Here is a 14787-nt window from a genome sequence, read left to right as displayed (position 1 = left end):
CTGTCACCGCACCCCTACGACGAACTGTCACAGCACCCCTACGACGAACTGTCACAGCACCCCTACGACAAAACTGTCACAGCACCCCTACGACAAACTGTCACAGCACCCCTACGACAAACTGTCACAGCACCCCTACGACAAACTGTCACAGCACCCCTACGACAAACTGTCACAGCACCCCCTACGGCAAACTGTCACAGCACCCCTACGACAAACTTTCACAGCACCCCTACGACAAACTGTCACAGCACCCCTACGACAAACTGTCACAGCACCCCCTACGACAAACTGTCACAGCACCCCTAAGACAAACTGTCACAGCACCTATAAGACAAACTGTCACAGCACCCCTAAGACAAACTGTCACAGCACCCCCTACGACAAACTGTCACAGCACCCCTACGACAAACTGTTACAGCACCCCTACGACAAACTATCACAACACCCCTACGACAAACTGTCACAGCACCCCTACGACAAACTGTTACAGCACCCCTACGACAAACTGTCACAGCACCCCTACGACGAGCCAAGGGACAGACATTCTTGTAGATTATTTCATGAAGAATAACAACCGAAAAAAATATCAAGTATCAGCACACAGAAGACCCAAAAGTAAAGCATCCAAGAAAGACAAAGACAATAGACTTTGCTTTATCCGAGTAGAAACTGACAAAATATATAGATCACAAATAGGTCCTCATAGCCACATAAAAATCTTTTGAACTCAGGATCATAGAGAATAGCTATTGTTATTATCAAAACCCCTAAGTCCAAAGTAAAGGGTCAGATGAGATGAAATTATTAGCATTTTAAAAAATTGATAAAATGTTAAATACATCTAAATAGACACTGCTTCCCCCCCCCCCAAACCAGACCCCCCCCCCATTTTCTGGCCGTTCTGTTTGTGCATCAGATTGTCGACAAGATATTCCACAATTCAAACACTGCCTGGTGTAGGGATGATTTAAAAGTCAATACATAGAAGGAGTTATGCAAATAAACAGTAAGGGTGATGCACACCTCAATGCATAGTAGGGGTAATGCCCAATTTTATACATAGTAGAGGCGATGCCTACCCCCAGCACTGCCAAAGAGTTATTTCTCACTTCACCCATTTCTTTCTTTTCATCATCCTCTCTTTCTTTTAGCAGTAAGAATTCCTTTATAGTGAAAGTGAAGGTGATAAGCAGGGGCGGACTGGCTATATGACCATTCAGGCTAATGCCCGGTGGGCCGGTACTCAAAAGGGCCTCATGAATACCACTATGGCACGTATTAAACAGTTAAAGGTTTTATAATATTCTCTTATAAAAGGGGCCATCTAGCTCGTGTCTTTACCATATTTACCAGACTCTAAAGCAGCGGTTCTCAACCTTTTATGCTCAGCGACCTCTTTTTACAATCCCCCACTGTGCCGCGACCCCCCCCCTATAGACACAGACACACACATATACAGCAATGGAAGAATAGACAATACCAATCCATATTTTCGATGGTCTTAGGCGACCCCTTGCAAATCGTCAATCGACCCCCAAGGGGGTCGCGACCCACAGGTTGAGAACCCCTGCTCTAAAGTGTAAGAGGGCCTACTAATTCAATCTAACACATTTCCTTAATAATGTAATAGCCTACACCCATAGACCGTGCTACCATCATGCTTCATCCTCTGAGGGCAACTTAAGGCCCATCATTCTTATAATGATATAGAGTACACTGTATGCATATGTACAGTTATCTATACATTATCAAACTTAACAATGATTTTGAGAACAAGTAGACCTAGAAATGGAGGCCCACGAAATGATAGACAGCTTATGGGCTGAGGTGCGTAGAAATGCCCGGAACGATTTTGACACACAGTCCGCCCCTGGTTATAAGCCGAAAAAGTTTTAATAGTGACTAGTACGTACATTTCTAACTCCTTTCGGTGGCAGAGGAGGTACTTGATCTTCCACTGCAGTTAGTTGATCACCTAACGACATCTGATGGGCGGACTCCAAGTAGTGCTGCAGACTGGGCTGTAGAGTTACAACGTGTGAAAGATTATTTACAATTTTTAAGTACTATTTATTTTGTTTCCCGTGTAACCAAGTTAGGATGACTTAAAAACATAACTCTGTGACTTGGTTTAAGACAGAAAGTTCTGCGCCTTATTTCAGACCTTGCGATCTATAGGGCAGGTGATGTTAAGGTCATTTGTTTCTTTGGCCAACGGTTAACGAGGATGTCATGTGGCCAGCACAATGACCAACCGCCTTTACTTTCCCCCGACTAATGCCAGATACCCATCAGAGATGGGTGGACTTAGAGGCGCCCTAAAAATCCCGTAACTAAAAATCCCAGTCTTCACCGAGATTTGAGCCCAGGACCCTCAGAATCGGAAGTCATGCGCTGAACCACTCGGCCAAAGCGACCCCTTGGAATTATGCAATCTTTATATTATCTATACTAATAGTTGTTTAAATAGCTACAATTAATTACTATTTTCACAACAAAATAACTTTATTCTAGCACTGCTAGGCTAATAGACATATTTTTAGTCTGGAACTTGAAAAAAATTGTAAAAACAAAATCCTTAGTACATGTTTTAGAAAACCACTTACACACACACGTATAGCATAATTAAACAGATCTATATAAACTAGAAGTATCTGAAAGTAGGTCCAGTAAAATGCATTAATAATAATAAGAAGAAAGAAGAAAAGAAGAAGAAAAATGCTTGCTTCTGGTGTGTGACAGGTGCATTAAAAATACTGAGATTTAATAAGATAATGTTGGTTATATACAAAGTTTTGAAAAATTTGCATATATTTGTCTATTTAAGTTTACTCAATAGAAAAATGAAGTCAAGATTCATTCAATTAACGCTCTCCACAACCGTTATCACCAGTTCAGATGTCATTAAAGTCATATGTAACCCAAGAAAAAACAAAATCCAATTCAACTTAAATACTAACATGTAAAGGTAATCCAAGTCATCAAAGTCAAATAGGAAGCTAAATGTCATCAGAATCAAATGTCACACAACGTTATACAAGTTATACATGTAAATGTCACCACAAGTCATTGATGTCATATATCAAGTGCGTTCCCGCAAAATGTCCCTCCAATCATCCAGTCAAACGTCTAACAGGTCAAATTTAGACAAGTCACAAGTCATGCCACACATGCCAAAGTCACCCACAAGTCGCCAAAGCCAAAATCAACTATCATCCAAGTCGAAAGTAATTCAAAGCAAATGTCATGCAATTTAAATGTCATCATGTCAAATGACACATGTCAGCTACCTGGCTGTCCAAGATGAGCTGCAGCTGCTGATCGTGAAGCGACTGCATTCTTTTGATCTCCTCTTGTTGCTGCTTTAAAATCTCTAGGGCGTCCAGAAGTGACGTCCTGCCCGTCACGTTTGAGGGCTTGCTGAAGAGATCTCTAGTCTCGGTGCTGCTATTAGAAGTACTAGAAAAAGCAAAGTTCCCATCGCTAATCCTTCTCTTAACCTCTGGAACATGACCCAAGAAATGTCATTAAAATAAATTTGTAATTAGAAAAACTGTTTTTATTTGCTTTATATTATTAACATTTAATGGACTTCATTTAAAGTTTTAACAAAATCATTAATTATACATTCTTCATTTTTAAGTTACGTATATATTGTTGTAACTCCGCTCCCGAGCCACGCTGATGGTCGATCTGCAAGTTATTGGAATCTGGGCTGTCAGGACTCAAGACAACGTCCTTTGTGTTATCTATGAACTGTGTTAAGGACCTGGGGCGGCACTGAGAAGTGTGTCGGTGGACTGTGTTGGTATTTAGGTAGGAAAGGACTGGTATCACTTGAGATAGGACACTCTGGGACTTGATAGCTGAAGTCCATGCCTGTTTGTACTGTAAATAAATACCTCGGCTATTGTTACCTCCTGCCTTTCGTTGAGTGCCTGCCTTAGAGTTACAACAATATAAAGAAAACATTTTCTTTTAGTGAATAGAATAAAGAAAAGAAATGGGCATGCTATTAGCCCAATATTAATAAAACGGATTGCCTACTACAATATATCCTAAGGCAACCAAAGTATATTTTTTTCGCCGTAGAAACGGACACAACAGATTGGCACAACATAGGTACCGGATATAAACAATAGGGACTAATGAGATCTGCCATTGTGGAGAGGTACGATAATTCAGACCATGTTCTTGAAAGCTGCATACTCTATCAAGAGGCCCACTTTCAGAGGTCGTTAAAAAATGGTGGTACCTGTTTGATTGCTGACTGATGAGGAATAAGATGGTGGTCGATTGTAGAAATCAGAATTGTAAGATGACCTGTTGCGATCTGTCAATCTTTCCTGTCCGCTCTACGAGCATGATAGAAAGACAAACAATCTTTAAATGATTTACTATAATGTTTTCCTGGTCACGTGATATATTGACCTCAAAGACGACGCAGAAACAAAAGCAAAACAAATTCCAGGCTTATCCTCCCGAAACAAATTTTGTGATGGTTGGTTGTGAATAGCTTGTGACTAGCATGTGACTTAGATATGACTAGTATGTGACTTAGATGTGACTAGCATGTGATTAGCATGTGACTTAGATGTGATGACATATATGTGACTTAGATGTGACTTACATGTGGCTTTCGTTTGACTTAGATATGACTTAGATAAGACTTAGATATGACTAGCGTGTGACTTAGATGTGATGACATACATGTGACTTAAATGTGACTTACGTGTGGATTTGTTTGACTTACATGTTACTTACCTCTGACTAAGATGATAATAACGTTTGTTATTAGTCTAGCGTTCGTATATTATTAGTTTAATTTTTTATTTGTATTGTTAATCGAATTTTCTTCTTATATTATTAGTCAAATGTTCTACATAATAAGTCAAGTTGCTTTTATTATTAGTTTGGTTACTCCTATCATTAGGCTGGTTGCTATATTATAAGTATATTTTCTTATTATTCAAACAGGGACCCGTTTGGGACCCCTCAACTCAAGAAAACATTGAGAAACTGGAACGGACACAAAATAGAGCAGTGAGATTCATAACAAACGAATATTCACATTTGACTAGAGTAACACCATTAGTAAAATCACTAAATTTAGAAAGCCTTCAGGACAGAAGACTCAAAAGTAAAGTAGCAATTATACATAAAACACTGAACCATAATCTTCAAATACAAAAACAAAATTTAATAAAATACACAAAAATAAAGGCACATTCCTCGTCCCATATGCTAGGACAAATTTGTACAAATACTCCTTCTTCCCTAGTGCTATTAGAGCATGGAATGGGTTGCCTGAGCCAGCCAGGAAAACCAGTGCTTGGCAGAATTTAAGTCATTGGTTAATATGCTTGACTAAATGCATGACCCGTAGGACGTAATCATCTTCTTTTTTGAAGTAACGTCTGTATTATATAAGATAAGGTACATTCTCAGTGCAAGTTTATATTATTGTTCTAATCGTTGGTATTCTAAGTCTACTTATAATAGCTCTCAAATTATCTTATTATAATTCGAATAGCTTACATTATTAGTCTATTTGCTAAAATCTACAAGGGTAAACTAAGCGATACTCTAATAGTCGCTATGAGAAAAGAAAGGAATGAAGATTGAGTATCATACATCACCTTGTCACATCGCCATTGAATGTCTTCATCTGACGAGCTCATGGTGACAACTGTTTCCTACACAATATTTTTTGTCACTCTTGACCCACCTGGGAATAAATTTTCATTTTGGCACAAAAGTTCTTAAATTAGCATCTCTATATTAACACAGTCAATAGACTTTTTGTCGGATTGTTTGATTGACATGGACACTGAACATCATTGAAATGTCATCTGTCTGTTACCACTTTTTTTTTAATGGGATTCTCAAAACAGTTAATTTCATAAAGCTGACCAAATTGTGCACATACATATATTTTTTCATGACTCTAGAGTACTTTTATTTATTTATTTTATTTTTTTAAAGGAAACCTCAGAAATTGCGCTATTCAATTTTAGCTTTATCGTCATAGGAATCCTTAGGCCTTTGGCCTCTTTTCATTGCCTCTTTTTTTTTCTTTAATAACTTTTTTTTTTTTTTTTTTTAAAGGAAACCTCAGATTTTGCGCTATTTAGTTTTAGCTTTATCATCATAGGAATCCTTGGGCCTTAGGCCTCTTTTCTTTGCCTCTTTTTTGGGCTTTATGTGCCTCTTTTATGGGCCATCTTGCCTCTTTTGTGGGCTTTTTTTTTTTTTTTATACGTTTTTATTTGTAAGTTATCTTAATTCACAAGTATTAAATCATAAACAATTTCTTTAATAACACTTTTGTCTAAAGGTTAACTAACAATCCTGAAAATAATATAATGATTTCTTTTAGAATTTTAATCTCTTATTCTTTGTAACTTTCTTGGTTTTCCTTGTTTCTTTTACTTCCGCTTGCATCGATAAACTAACTATATGGCTCTCTTGATATATTCCAAAACATTTGTACATAATTCTTTCTTTAAAACTTATATTTATTCTCCTTAGTTTGTTTTATTCTACATCAGCGGTTCTCAACCTTTAAAGCTCGGCGATCCCTTTTTAGAATCCCCCACTCGGCCGCGACCCACCCCCTCCCCACACACACAGCAAAAGAAGAATAGACAAAAACAATCCATATTTTCGATGGTCTTAAGCGACCCCTGGCAAATCGTCAATCGACCCCCAAGGGGGTCGCGATCCACAGGTTGAGAACCCCTGTTCTACAAGTTTTCGAAATTCCTTCAGAATTGATGATCATTACATCCTAGCCCATGCCTAAAGCGTGAAAACGGGCAGGATTTTAAATAGGGAACACCTAGACCAGAAGATCTGAAAATTTTTTGACCCGGGGACTTCTTTTCATAGTCAAATCTTGACTACGGGCCTCTAAGTGATAAAGCTACATAAATACATAGTATATACATTAGTTCATCAAAGAAAAGTCTACGTAACAGACAAATGCAACAGCATTGAGGGTGAGCTATTACAATTATCCGATCTGATAAACTGGCTTTTAGCGAGGAAGTTATTTTAATTGTATAAAATAAAATTCCCCTTTCAAACATTGAGATTTATGGGGCAGATGATGTAAAGATCATCTGTTTCTTTGGCCCACGGTTAAGGCGGGTGTCATGTGGCCAGCACAATGACCCTTCGCCTTTACTTTTCCCCGAATAATATCAGATACCCATTAGAGCTGGGTGGACTCAGAGACCCCCAAAGATCCTAAAATAAAAAAAAAAAATCAGTTTTCACCAGGATTCGAACCGGGGACCACGGTTTGGAAACCAAGCGCTTTACTGCTGAGCCACCAAGCCTCCTATATTTTTGTGTATATATCTACTAACGCTTTAAGGTCGTCTCGCGAATCACTTAGGGTCCGCGTATCACAGTTTAAGAACCACTGACCAAGACGACAGTCCGGTGCGCACACCTCACGACCAGGCATTCATCGTCTATAACAATCAGACCCACTCAAATTATATAAATTTGTATTTTCTTGGTCTAGACGCTTTTACAGGTATAAAAGTAATGTTTCCCTTTCAGACCTTGCGTTCTATAGGGCAGATGGTGTTAAAGTCATCTGTTTCTTTGGCCATTGGTTAACTAGTAGTGTGCCATGTGGCTAGCACAACGACCAATCGCCTAACTAAAGTCCGGTACCCATTAGAGTTGAGTGAGCTCAGAGGCGTCTTCACCGAGATTCGAACGCAGGATCCCAGGTTCATAAGCCAAGAGCTTAAACACTCATCCACCGCGCCCCCTTTTAGGGGTTATGCAAAATAAAAAAATAAAAAAATTGAACTGACAATAATGTCTCTACAAAAATAACTTTCCAGCACTGTTTCTTTCTTCGACATATCTTTTAGAAATGATCTCCAACTAATTTGTCGTAGCTTTAGAAATCACAAAGTCCAAACCTACCTTTATAACTCCAAAATAGAAGAAGAAAATCTCTTGCCTAAGGACGAATTCTGAGGCACACATCTGGCTATGGTTCAATCATAGATCGTGTGTCACACACTTGTATTTAAACACACTCATATGATCTCAAAGTGTGTTTAGCAGGGACACGAAGTGGGTTAGCACCATCAATGGGTGAAACATCCTCTTCATAACGAATTTTTACTTAAAATTTCAACTACTTTCTATTTCATTTTAAGTTTCAAAGCCTCCACATTCAGGAAGATGGATAAGAACAATATATGTTTTATTTTTAGTTTTAAAATAGTGCGAATCTTCGAACAACTTTACGGAATTTTTAGGCCGAATCCGGAACGCCATAAGATAAAGATCTTGATTTAAATAAATACAAATTATTTATAATATTTATGGTGAAAATAGAGAACAAGGTTTTGTGGCGTTAATTCACTTCCTTTTTACTGTTTTTAAGAGCTTGCAAAATTTAACATAGTCTCGCGAGCGTGGTGATATATTTAGGTCAAGGTCGAAGCTCTTGGAAACTAAGAATGATGAAGGCGTTGATATGTCGCTGATTGACTAGAAAGATATTTGCAGTGTCGTCTCCACTTGACCACTGTGATGTGGACAACAAGGTGCCAGTACTGTGATGTGGGCAACAAGGTGCCTGTATTGTGATGTGGACAACAAGATGCCTGTTTTGTGATGTGGACAACAAGGTGCCAGTACTGTGATGTGGACAACAAGGTGCCAGTACTGTGATGTGGACAACAAGGTGCCTGTTTTGTGATGTGGACAACAAGGTGCCAGTACTGTGATGTGGACAACAAGGTGCCTGTATTGTGACGTGGACAACAAGATGCCAGTACTGTGATGTGGACAACAAGGTGCCTGTTTTGTGATGTGGACAACAAGGTGCCTGTTTTGTGATGTGGACAACAAGGTGCCTGTATTTTGATGTGGGCGACAAGGTGCCTGTACTGTGATGTGGACAACAAGGTGCCTGTATTGTGATGTGGACAACAAGGTGCCTGTATTGTGACGTGGACAACAAGATGCCAGTACTGTGATGTGGACAACAAGGTGCCTGTTTTGTGATGTGGACAACAGGGTGCCTGTATTGTGACGTGGACAACAAGATGCCAGTACTGTGATGTGGACAACAAGGTGCCTGTTTTGTGATGTGGACAACAAGGTGCCAGTATTGTGATGTGGACAACAAGGTGCCTGTATTGTGACGTGGACAACAAGATGCCAGTACTGTGATGTGGACAACAAGGTGCCTGTATTTTGATGTGGACAACAAGGTGCCTGTACTGTGATGTGGACAACAAGGTGCCTGTATTGTGATGTGGACAACATGGTGCCTGTATTGTGACGTGGACAACAAGATGCCAGTACTGTGATGTGGACAACAAGGTGCCTGTTTTGTGATGTGGACAACAAGGTGCCAGTACTGTGATGTGGACAACAAGGTGCCTGTATTGTGACGTGGACAACAAGATGCCAGTACTGTGATGTGGACAACAAGGTGCCTGTATTGTGATGTGGACAACAAGGTGCCTGTTTTGTGATGTGGACAACAAGGTGCCAGTACTGTGATGTGGACAACAAGGTTCCTGTATTGTGATGTGGACAACAAGGTGCCTGTATTGTGATGTGGACAACAAGGTGCCAGTACTGTGATGTGGACAACAAGGTGCCTGTATTGTGATGTGGACAACAAGGTGCCTGTTTTGTGATGTGGACAACAAGGTGCCAGTACTGTGATGTGGACAACAAGGTTCCTGTATTGTGATGTGGACAACAAGGTGCCTGTATTGTGATGTGGACAACAAGGTGCCAGTACTGTGATGTGGACAACAAGGTGCCTGTATTGTGATGTGGACAACAAGGTGCCTGTATTGTGATGTGGACAACAAGGTGCCTGTATTGTGATGTGGACAACAAGGTGCCTGTTTTGTGATGTGGACAACAAGGTGCCAGTACTGTGATGTAGAAAACAAGGTGCCAGTACTGTGATGTGGACAACAAGGTGCCTGTATTGTGATGTGGACAACAAGGTGCCAGTACTGTGATGTGGGCGACAAGATGTTAGTATTGTGATGTGGGTAACAAGGTGCCAGTACTGTGATGTGGACAACAAGGTGCCTGTATTGTGATGTGGACAACAAGGTGCCTGTTTTGTGATGTGGACAACAAGGTGCCAGTACTGTGATGTGGACAACAAGGTGCCTGTATTGTGATGTGGACAACAAGGTGCCTGTATTGTGATGTGGACAACAAGGTGCCAGTACTGTGATGTGGACAACAAGGTGCCTGTATTGTGATGTGGACAACAAGGTGCCTGTATTGTGATGTGGACAACAAGGTGCCTGTATTGTGATGTGGACAACAAGGTGCCTGTATTGTGATGTGGACAACAAGGTGCCAGTACTGTGATGTGGAAAACAAGGTGCCAGTACTGTGATGTGGACAACAAGGTGCCTGTATTGTGATGTGGACAACAAGGTGCCAGTACTGTGATGTGGACAACAAGGTGCCTGTTTTGTGATGTGGACAACAAGGTGCCTGTTTTGTGATGTGGACAACAAGGTGCCTGTTTTGTGATGTGGACAACAAGGTGCCTGTTTTGTGATGTGGGCGACAAGGTGCCAGTACTGTGATGTGGACAACAAGGTGCCTGTTTTGTGATGTGGGCAACAAGGTGCCTGTTTTGTGATGTGGACAACAAGGTGCCTGTAGGTGATGTGGACAACAAGGTGCCAGTACTGTGATGTGGGCGAGAAGGTGCCAGTATGGTGATATGGACAACAAGGTGCCAGTACTGTGATGTGGACAACAAGGTGCCTGTATTGTGATGTGGACAACAAGGTGCCTGTTTTGTGATGTGGACAACAAGGTGCCTGTTTTGTGATGTGGACAACAAGGTGCCTGCTTTGTGATGTGGACAACAAGGTGCCTGTTTTGTGATGTGGACAACAAGGTGTCTGTATTGTGATGTGGACAACAAGGTGCCTGTATTGTGATGTGGACAACAAGGTGCCTGTTTTGTGATGTGGACAACAAGGTGCCTGTTTTGTGATGTGGACAACAAGGTGCCTGTTTTGTGATGTGGACAACAAGGTGCCTGCTTTGTGATGTGGACAACAAGGTGCCTGTTTTGTGATGTGGACAACAAGGTGCCTGTTTTGTGATGTGGACAACAAGGTGTCTGTAGGTGATGTGGACAACAAGGTGCCAGGACTGTGATGTGGGCGACAAGGTGCCAATATTTTGTTGTGGGCGACAAGGTGCCAGTACTGTGATGTGGACAACAAGGTGCCAGTATGGTGATGTGGACAACAAGGTGTCTGTAGGTGATGTGGACAACAAGGTGCCAGTACTGTGATGTGGGCGAGAAGGTGCCAGTATGGTGATGTGGACAACAAGGTGCCAGGACTGTGATGTGGGCGACAAGGTGCCAGTATTTTGTTGTGGGCGACAAGGTGCCAGTATTGTGATGTGGACAACAAGGTGCCTGTTTTGTGATGTGGACAACAAGGTGCCAGGACTGTGATGTGGGCGACAAGGTGCCAGTATTTTGTTGTGGGCGACAAGGTGCCAGTATTGTGATGTGGACAACAAGGTGCCAGTATGGTGCTGTGGACAACAAGGTGCCAGTATGGTGCTGTGGACAACAAGGTGCCAGTATGGTGCTGTGGACAACAAGGTGCCAGTACTGTGATGTGGACAACAAGGTGCCAGTATGGTGCTGTGGACAACAAGGTGCCAGTACTGTGATGTGGGCGACAAGGCGCCTGTATTTTGTTGTGGGCGACAAGGTGCCAGTATCACTACTCTTCTTACACTGCTCAGTTCGATCATTCCCCTGGAGAATGTATCAGACGATCTACTGTAATGTATGAAACCATCTTGTTAAGCTGCTTTTATTTTCTATTTGACTTGGTCTTACTTTACAAGAATCGGTCCTAAAAAGTAGTCACAATATTAACTCTTTCTCTCCGTCAATATCTTCCTCGTTTTGATACTATTATTTATTTTTTTCATTTGTATTTCACTGTGTCCTGTTAGGATTAAACTTTAATAACGTTTTTGCTTGTTATCACATAGTTTTATATTTGGTTTTGAATTATAGGAGAATGCGTGCTCTTTTAACAAAACTAATCTTAAAGTTTATAAATACAAAATTCAATTTAGTTTAATGGGGGTCAAATCAACGTTGGCATCGTCAATGAGCAGAGAAAGAGGGACACATTCATCCAAATATTTCTGTTCAAAATTTCAGTTCTTTCAGCTTTACTTTGAAAGTTTCATTTTTAAACTTTTTTTTTTTTTTTGTAAATTAAATTATCACTCTGTTAATGAAATATAATGTTTTCATTGTATTTTTTTTTTACGGATGTCTATTATTATTATCTAATATATTAAGCAGAAAGTAAGGCGTATGTATGTATGTAACCAACGCGTCTCGCATAATACTGATGCAGTACTATACACACACACACTGGACATATAACACACACACTAGGCATGATCTTCTGACACGCTGGACGCACGCAGAAAATCAACTCAGTTACACTACAGTATGTATGTATGTATGTATGTATGTATGCATGGGCGTAGCCAGGATTTTTTTCCGGGGTGGGTTTAGGGGGGGGGGGATTTCCCCCCCCTCCCCCCCCCCCCCCGCGAAAAAATATTTGTATGTATGCATGTGTGTGTGTACATAATCTTTATTACATTCTGACCTTTCATTCTTTCGGAAGACGTTTATTGTCCCCTAGAATAGGTACTTCCTGGAGTTAGTGGAAAAATTGTTGACTCCCCGAAATTGCCAGCAAGGGGGTCTGGGGGAACGCTAGCAGCTCCCCCAGCGCGGGGCGGAGCCTGTCTACAAAAATCAGTGTCAACCAGTGATTCTCTCAACCCCTCAATGTGGATCTAAGACATGAGTACTTTATAGAAAGCAACTAAGACTTCTGCATCACTTGATGATTCTTACTAAAGCCATAATAATAAGGCTTGTCTTCAAGTCCGAAGATTAGTGAGGAATGCAGTATTTCCCGTGTCTGCGCAGCCCCAGCTGTGACCTTCCAGGGCAAGCATAACCATTGTCCGCAGGTGGTCGATTTAGATTTTGTTTTCGCAGTCTGCGTTTGTCCTCGGCAGCAGATTTTTTCTTTTGGTCTAAAATGTATATCCCGCGGCCTTCGTGAGTGACCTCAAGCTGTCTCGTTCGGAGGCTCTCAACCAGATGCTCTCTTCTATGTCAGTCAAGGAAAGTCGACGCCTAAGCTGGTATTTGAAGCGTTTCCGTGGGGCGACCACCTTTTAGCTTACCAAAAAAAGACTGCCTTTGCCATACGTTCGTATCCCATACGGGATACGTGGTCTATCCAGTGCAACTGTCGGACCATAAGAAGTCCCTCTATACTGTTACGTATTTCTGAATCTTCTGGCTAGATGTATTAGTTGGCACACACATAAAAACACAGCAAAGAACTTGACGACTAAACTTTCAGTTTTATCTAACTTTATTGAATAATAACTATAACAATTCGTCAATGTAACATGTAGCGTATACGTCTTACATCGACTGTATCAACTGTAACGGCTCAAGTCCACTCTCTTCTACTGTCTCGCACAGTAGACAACAGTAACGACGACTGTCCTGACTCTTTTCACATGAACTCTCTGGTTTATATAGAGTCCCTAATCGTTTGTCCAATATTGCAAAAACACTTTTAGTATCCTCTGGAACAACACGGGAGGAAACATTACATCCTGTCGTTGTTTATACATGTCGATTCCAGAGGACACCTGCTGCAGTGTCATCTCGCCGAGGTCACACGTAGTGACCTCTAACTGTCACTGTTCATTTGTCACAATGCCCCCCTTCGTAAATCTGTTCGTCCTCTGGAACAACACGTGAGGGAACGTCACACCTTGTCTTTGTTTACACGCATAGATTCCAGATAACACTCGGTGCTGTGTCATCTCGCCGGGGTCACACATAGTGACCTCTACCTGTCACTGTTCATTCGTAACAATACTGTCCATACTGGCGTTGGCAAGGACATCGCTGTTTGTAATGCTGTCCTGCCCCGTATGTCCATGATGGATCACAAGCATCTTTGGTGAAAGCACTCAAGAAGTATTAGTTGTTTTCTGTAAAGTGTCCATGTCTCAGAGCCATAATGAATATATTAATTGCAAATGTCAGAAAGTAACGATTTTAGAAGTTACATTGCAAAAACTTTCTTCCAAGCCTATAATAGCCTAATAGTTTTACGCGAAAGAAGCAATGTAAAACGTTAAGTCGTGAGCTGTGGTTTTCTATAGGCCTACTGCTGGGAGGACTTTCTATTCTAATCGCCATGTACAATTACATTTGAGAACTGACAGAACGAAAAAGAAACTCTTCGGATTGATAGTCTTTACCCGATCGTTCATTTTCGTAATTACAACTCTATTCCCAAATGACTTCGGGTATATATCCTTTCTTTCACAAATTATTATCCGGGCGAGGCTCGGTCACCTGATATTAATTTATAAAGCGCTGTCACATCCGATATTTAATGAAAGGAGGTTTAGAATCATTATATTTTAAATAATATATTCATATACAAATCGCGTTTTTGATAATGTACTAGGACGAAGCAAGAGCTAAGTAAGCGCCTCTCTAACCGTTCTGCCTTTTTCTTATCTTTTAATGGAATGAGTTGCCTAAGTCAGCCAGGAAAACCAATGATTTAGCATATTTAGGCCACGTATCAACATGCATAACTAGGTTGACATATGAAATGCGTAGGACGTAACTTATCTTATTTTTGT

General features: G+C 40.9%; 2 protein-coding genes across 2 annotated transcripts in view; both read right to left on the bottom strand.

Annotated features, from left to right (window-relative positions):
* The window catches only part of LOC106078231 (TNF receptor-associated factor 3-like), a 28040-nt gene extending 19658 nt beyond the window's left edge, over positions 1-8382 (bottom strand). Inside the window, exons 1-5 of the mRNA XM_056039627.1 lie at positions 7954-8382; positions 5643-5731; positions 4259-4358; positions 3294-3505; positions 1917-2024 (exon numbers count right to left, since the gene is read on the bottom strand). Coding sequence (XP_055895602.1) covers positions 1917-2024; positions 3294-3505; positions 4259-4358; positions 5643-5684 — 462 coding nt within the window. The 5' untranslated portion in view covers positions 5685-5731; positions 7954-8382. The remainder of the gene's footprint in view (positions 1-1916; positions 2025-3293; positions 3506-4258; positions 4359-5642; positions 5732-7953) is intronic.
* An 88-nt stretch (positions 8383-8470) lies between these two features.
* Positions 8471-11817, bottom strand: LOC129927710 (zinc finger protein 11-like). Its single transcript, XM_056038045.1, has 2 exons — positions 11800-11817; positions 8471-11704 (listed from the first exon to the last, which is right to left on the bottom strand). Exons 1-2 carry the CDS (start codon positions 11815-11817, stop codon positions 8471-8473), a joined length of 3252 nt encoding a protein of 1083 aa, XP_055894020.1.
* Between the last annotated feature and the right edge of the window lie 2970 nt (positions 11818-14787).

The sequence above is a fragment of the Biomphalaria glabrata genome, chromosome 8 (genome assembly GCF_947242115.1).
Source record: "Biomphalaria glabrata chromosome 8, xgBioGlab47.1, whole genome shotgun sequence".
NCBI classification, from domain to species: domain Eukaryota; kingdom Metazoa; phylum Mollusca; class Gastropoda; family Planorbidae; genus Biomphalaria; species Biomphalaria glabrata.
Note: the sequence above shows the minus strand (reverse complement) of the source record. Positions and strands in the feature narration are given on the sequence as shown.